Source organism: Rutidosis leptorrhynchoides, chromosome 6, assembly GCF_046630445.1.
Source record: "Rutidosis leptorrhynchoides isolate AG116_Rl617_1_P2 chromosome 6, CSIRO_AGI_Rlap_v1, whole genome shotgun sequence".
NCBI classification, from domain to species: domain Eukaryota; kingdom Viridiplantae; phylum Streptophyta; class Magnoliopsida; order Asterales; family Asteraceae; genus Rutidosis; species Rutidosis leptorrhynchoides.
Genome location: NC_092338.1, coordinates 389,880,693 through 389,887,800, shown reverse-complemented (window position 1 = coordinate 389,887,800; position 7,108 = coordinate 389,880,693). Strand labels below are relative to the sequence as shown.

General features: G+C 33.2%; 1 protein-coding gene across 1 annotated transcript; it reads left to right on the top strand.

Annotated features, from left to right (window-relative positions):
• Positions 1-346: 346 nt before the first annotated feature.
• On the top strand, positions 347-4,973 carry LOC139851832 (probable polygalacturonase). Its single transcript, XM_071841007.1, has 6 exons — positions 347-396; positions 653-1,009; positions 3,123-3,243; positions 3,352-3,526; positions 3,656-3,726; positions 4,160-4,973. Exons 2-6 carry the CDS (start codon positions 668-670, stop codon positions 4,798-4,800), a joined length of 1,350 nt encoding a protein of 449 aa, XP_071697108.1. The 5' UTR covers positions 347-396; positions 653-667; the 3' UTR covers positions 4,801-4,973.
• Positions 4,974-7,108: the final 2,135 nt, after the last annotated feature.

Here is a 7,108-nt window from a genome sequence, read left to right as displayed (position 1 = left end):
TAAAACGAATAACCGGTAAACGATACTCTTTTTTTCAAGATATCCGAGATGATAAATTATTTTTAATTCCGAGTAGACGAACTAACCGGTAATCCGTGATCAGAACTTGAATTAATTAAATTAAATTAAATACATGACAAATAATTGAACGTTGTAAAAGTATTAACATAAGGCCACGCGCTTTCACGCATTCGATTCGAAATAAAATGAAAATTAAACCATGGTATTGGTTCCTCGTGTCGGTTGCATATCTTCCCCTCTCACATCTCAATAACAAACGCCATAGAAAGACGAAATCAGCTACTCCGTCATACGAATATTTCCAGCTGATTGATTACCCGTCGTAACAACTTGATATCTCCAACGCATTCCGCCGTATTCCGTCATCTCACCTTCGTAAGCAAATATCCGTTTTCTCTCTCTACATTCTTACATACATTATTCCTTCCATATTACTTTTAGTATTAGATTCGCCTTATTAATTAATCTTCTTATGTCGATAATATTAAATAATCACTACATACAAACTTTTTATCAGTTTTAGATCCTTTTTAATATGTTTCCGCCCTTTAAAATTACGGTTTATACTTTGAACACTTTAAAATTCGAGGCCTGAAACAGTTTATAAGCCCTAATTTACTGCAATTTGTAGACGTTGTTACACTAAATGAAGTACGGAGGAGTTTGGGATGTGGTTATGTGTTTAGGAGTAGTATTAGTGTTGTTACAATGCTCGATTGCGGTGGCGGAAGTGGTTACGTGTTCTGGAATGGTGCCGATGGTGTACCGAAGCGATAAGATATCGATAAGTGATTTTGGTGCTGTTGGAGATGGAACAACTTTGAATACGAAAGCGTTTAGGGAGGCGATTTACCGGATTGAGCATTTGAGAAGGAGAGGAGGGACACTGCTTTACATACCTTCTGGTGTTTATTTAACAGAGAGCTTTAATCTTACGAGTCGAATGACTTTGTATCTAGCTAATGGGGCTGTTATCAAAGCTTCACAGGTATATAATCCATTTCATTTTTCACCTATGGTGTTATATGCAATTATTAGCTTATTAAATTAAATTTGAAAAACTCGATAAACTCTCTTTTATAAGTCTTGTGAGCTTGATGTCTTGAGTTTATTGAGTTTCTCAGATTTCAATAAGCCTGTTTCTAAGCCTAGAAAATGAGTTAATTCAAATACCACTGTAGTAGTGCTAATTATTCGATTTAAAACATAATTGCAATAAGCTGATAAGCTATTTAAATAAGAAATACAGTACCAAGCACTAAATGCATTTTTTAGCTTTGTTCTTGATACATTTTTGAGTTTTGTTTGTGCGTACTCTTTTTACTACAAAATAGAAGGAAAACAACTCCTGCACATTAACAAAGCATGTTTTGAATGTATTGTAGATTGTAGATTCACACAAGAAATATGATAATATATGCCGGATCCATGTTATAGATTATACTTATAATTATAATACCGAATGTTACGTAAGCTGATGTTAACAAACATGCCACTATTAGTTTTATATAACTTGAAGTTACATATGGGACAGTGTCTGCACGTAATTCCAATTAATCGGCACATTAGAAGTGAAACTATTTTCTTTAATTGCTATTGAAGTTTATCAAACTAATTGCAATTATTTTCTTTCAAGATACATGCAATTTTCATTTGGATTTTATAAAACTAACTGCAATTATTTCTTTTAAGCTTTTAATCAAAAATGAGAAGTATTTGTTACTAATATAAAACTTGTTTTTAGTGGAGACTCTTTTTATGGGTATTATAATTGTTTAATTGTGAGATGATGCTATTAAAGAATATGGCTACTAACACCATTTGCATTCTTGTTAATTGGAGATGCTACTTTAGTCACTAATATATTTGGAAATACTTTGTACTTATCTTCCATTGTTAGTAAGTAGTAATAAAATGTGTGGAGAATATTGTGTTGGATAGAATAATTCTTTGCCCATTTTATCAAGTTAATTATTTCTTACAGGAGCAGAAAATTTAGTTATCAGGGACCCACAAAACATAAAATAAATGAACTTATTTTAGAAGGGGATGATAGTAACTTAACTTTGGTGGGTTCCTGTATTTGCATAAGGGACCATTCCCATGTGCATTTACACATGTTACATTATGGGGAAATAAATTAAGACAGCTATATAAAGGATGGCTATATTAGTTTACTCCCACAAATAATTTTTCCTTTATCATTGTTACGTATGTATTATTAAAGATATGTTAGTTATTTTTCATTAGAGGACTCATTTGAAGATTTCTTTATTTAGGAATTAGTATGATAATGATGTTGTTTTATTGTAGTCCACAAAGTCATGATTTTCATATTAAAGCAGTAACTATGCGTATATTATATTTATATGGTGGTTTATATTAAAAAGTAAATGTCGTATATTTTGAAAATAAAGATGTGTAGCTGTTTTTGCTCTCTGTAACTTAGATCATTACCGTATAATAAATCTGGGGCTGAAGTGGATAGATCTGTAAAACTGTATCCCTCATATTGGACTGCCATCTTTCATTTTTTATCCAGTCCTTACCTGTCCCAAATGCAACTATATCCTAATTTACACATTTTACTAAACATGTGAACATCCACTTGTTTTAAAGTTATTTACAAAGACTGAAACTTTAACATCTTTGGGATGGCTACAAGAGTAGACAAAAAAGGGAGGGGCCAAGGGGGCCATAGTATTTAATTAGCATATGAGAATGAATTAGTTGCTCTGTATTTCTTTCGTGTTAAACTTTCATGTACATATCTGAATCCCTGAATCCTTACATGTATATTGGCACATAAAGTTCATATTAAGTGGTACACTACTTGTCATGTAGATATATGTCTTTGATGTTTACATGACAACATAAGAGTCTTGTAGACCCTAATTAGTGGCACCATAACAAGATGTGGTAATGACAATAGGTAAATAGGCGATTCTACCCTGAAAACTTGTAAAAATGATATTTCACTTTGATTATAAGACATCCAAAATAGAAATTGTTACACATGTCACTTTGATTACTAACTATTGAAATCAAAGGTGTATAACTAGCTTCGACTACATATAAATGATTTACGGTTATGTATTGAGGACACATCAAATTGGCCTTTGATTGCTCCATTGCCTTCTTATGGAAGAGGGAGAGAACGTCCAGGGGGAAGGTACATGAGCTTCATCCATGGAGATGGTCTTCATGATGTCATTATTACTGGTACACATATACTGCTTGTTCATAACATGGACTTGTCATTATTTTCATTATATGCATCACCATCTTTTTTTTCCGCTCATTTATAATGATATAATCATCATTTGTCAGGTGAGAACGGGACTATTGATGGCCAAGGTGATGTGTGGTGGAACATGTGGAGACAAAGAACGTTGCAGTTCACTCGACCAAATCTTGTTGAATTTAAAGATTCAAGAGGCATCATTATTTCTAATGTGGTCTTCAAGAATTCACCTTTCTGGAACATTCACCCTGTATACTGCAGGTACTTTATATTATGTAAATCGGGTAAAAATTGAGTATAAACTTTTTAGTCAACAAGATTTTTTACTGACCTACACGGCTTTCGTATGTTTTTTTATTTTTTATTTTTATTTTTTTTTACAATTTACAGCAATGTTGTTATTCGGTATGTCACAATATTGGCTCCACATGACTCTCCCAACACTGATGGAATTGATCCAGGTACATAATACAAAATATCACACTAAGTTTAATAAGTATCGAACTGCCACTACATAATATATGCTCTTTTGTATATCACCCTTTCGAGGCTTTTTTCCTTGAGGACCATTTTTTTGCAAGCGGGTAGTATTTGAACAAAAATCTCTTTTATTGACAAAATGTTGATAAGGGTAACTTAAATTATATTTGTAGGATATGAATTTTATATCATTAAATACGTTATGACATAATTAGTGTATTTGTAAGTGATTATAGTGACTGATATCTATTAAGATACTATGTGGAACAAATTGTAATAAGTCATATAAATATTGTAAATTTAAAAAACTTTATACTAATCAACTATGGTATAACATTTGTATGTTCCAATCCAGTATGAATATAGCCCTAATAACTTTATGTTCAAAATTATTTCTTTATTTTATTGGTGCAGATTCAAGCTCCCATGTATGTATAGAGGACTCTTACATTTCAACTGGAGATGACCTCATCGCTGTGAAAAGCGGATGGGATGAATATGGAATTGCTTACGGCCATCCAAGCGATGACATCACAATCCGGCGCATCACCGGATCCTCTCCGTTTGCCGGAATTGCAGTCGGAAGTGAAACTTCGGGTGGGGTAACAAACGTATTAGCAGAACACATAACCCTCTCCAACACAGGAATTGGTATCCATATAAAAACCAACATTGGTAGAGGCGGAATCATTAGAAACATTACTGTTTCCAATGTTTTTATGGACACTGTTAGAAAAGGAATCAAGATTGCAGGCGATGTAGGTGATCATCCTGATGAAAATTATAACCCAAATGCATTACCAGTTATTAAACATGTAAGGATTAAGGATGTTTGGGGTCAAAAGGTTCTACAGGCTGGTTTAATTAAGGGTATAAAGAACTCACCATTCACAGATATTTGTTTGGCTAATGTTCATCTGACTGGGTCAAGTGGGTCAAGAAATGGTCCATGGACGTGCTCAGATGTAAGTGGTGGTGCGGTTCAAGTTAGTCCATCACCATGCTCAGAGCTCATCAGCAGTAGTCAATTTGGTGCATGCTCTGTTCCATTCTAAATATATTTGTCATGATTTAAACTTTTAGTAATCAGTATTGCAATATAATTTTCCTTTGTTGTGTAATAAGTACTACCATATATTTAATATTTATTGTTTTTGTAGAATTTATTACAAAAGGTTATGTATATTACAGACAAATTAATTAGCTAATACGGAGTATTTGATTTTGACGGATCTTCGTTGCGGATGTTTTTGATCTAGAGTGATTAGATGTTTTGGCGCCGTTTCTGCAGGAGATCTGTGAGTTTTGATCTGTTTCGACTGGCGATAATGTTTTTGTTAAAATTTAATTCTAGTTTACAAAACTGCATATGAAACATAAGCTTTAGCTTGATAGTTTGCATCATCAGATGTAACTTAGTATTGCAATGTATGTCATTTTCAACATTTTCTAACATCAAAATAAAAATATATATATTATATATTATTTTAAAGAAAATAAACACTTACCTTCAAGCTAGTGTAAAGAATGACAGACAATAACAAGACACTGATTTTTTAAACTCCCTTAAGCTTCTAGCAAGACGCTAAATACATGTTCCTATGAGAGTAATGCATTTAGGGTTTTGCGCCCTTGAGGGAGAGTGAATAATCAATGCCTAGGAAATAACAATAGTATTGATCCATTTCTTCTCTAATCCCATTGGCATTGAGATGATGAATGATGATGAACCTAACTGCACAAGAACTTTTATAAGCCCGTAAAATTTGGATTTTGCTAAAAACATGGACAGAAGAAAGCTATCCAATTTAGTGGGGTCTTAATATCTTTGACATTTGGAATTTAGTGGTGCCCATAAATCTTTGGTACTAGCTAAAAAAAAAAAAAAAACCAACGAAGCATTGCTTCAACGGTACCCGGCCCTTGTGATCTCATCGGTCCCACATATGTAAGTGTTGGAACAATGACTTCACGCAGGCTCGAATCTGGGCGCTGGCATATTGTGGCGATTTATGGGTGAAGGTGTTTCGCCAGGCTCCAGTGGGCTACGGGGGACCGCTGGATGGGTTGACAAAGTCAACACAGGGCTTGCATATCCCTGTCGAAACCTGTCGAAACATATGTTTTGGAACAATAAAGCTAAAAAAAAGATAAGATTTTTGCTGCTAAAAGCATAAATCCACTCACAAATCACTGATCCACAGATAAGCACACTAGAACATATTATATTGCATGAAGATTATAATATTTGGTATCAAAATAGACATCTACAAACTGGTGGCGGAAACAGAAACTTTTTTCATCGGGGACGAATTTTTTTTTTTCAAACTCGAGAATGCCTAGTTACAAACTGTCTAGGACTTCAACCAAACGAACGAAGAAGATTAAAAGTTGCAGAGAACGCAACATATCTAGCTAAAACTAGTGGCTGGGATGTATTTTATGTTGCATATTTGACATTCTTTGCTTGATTCAACGCCTATTTTGGGCGATCCATTTTTTGGCCTTCTATTTTAAAAAAGGAAAAAAAAAAAATGCGCAAATCATGGTGCAATGATTTGATTCTAGATATTATGTGCTATCGAGTTGTCCATCTAACTATAAAATTATATGCTAAAGTTCAATAGTATACGGAGTACAATATATGTAATATGTGGGGCGAAAAACATTTTGGAGCGTGGGAGACTGAGTTGCTAAATTGTTTTCCAAAAAATAAAAAGGCTTTTTTGCTCCGTTGATCTATCTATTATATCCAAAATCGCTAACAACGTCCCTTGGTTTCTACTTTGGCCTTTCGAATCCTTTGTTTTTCCTAATTTGTCAATCCGTATCCCTCCGTCTAAATTTAGTTAAATAAGTCCGTTAAGTCATGACATGTGCCTTGCATGTGAGGGTAAAATCGTCTTTTTATCATCTTCTTCACTAAAAATAACATTTTCATATATATATATATATATATATATATATATATATATATATATATATATATATATATATATATATATATATATATATATATATATATATATATGTATATATATATATATATATATAGGGGCAGGATCAATGGGGAAGTAACCAATCGGGGGGAAGCGGGGGAAGCAAAAAAATTTTTTTTTTTCTTTTTTTTGGAATTTTTTTTTCCGGCATCAAGATCACACGAAAATATGAACATTTAGAAGAGACACCTCGTGATGAATGTTATTATTTAGGCGGGAAAACGATCGACAAAAATAACATTCAAGATAATATTGTTCGTGAAGAATATGAACATTTTTTTTCTTCATGTTTTGTGAAGTAAAATTTAGCCCGATTTAGAGTTTAGGGTTTAGGGTTTAGGGTTTGGTGTTTTGAGTTTATTCC

Coding starts and splice junctions, on each gene's coding strand:
- LOC139851832 (XM_071841007.1), top strand. CDS start 668: ATGAAGTACGGAGGAGTTTGGGATGTGGTTATGTGTTTAGGAGTAGTA. Junction 1,010..3,122: donor CTGTTATCAAAGCTTCACAG/GTATATAATCCA, acceptor TTATGTATTGAG/GACACATCAAATTGGCCTTT. Junction 3,244..3,351: donor TCATGATGTCATTATTACTG/GTACACATATAC, acceptor ATCATTTGTCAG/GTGAGAACGGGACTATTGAT.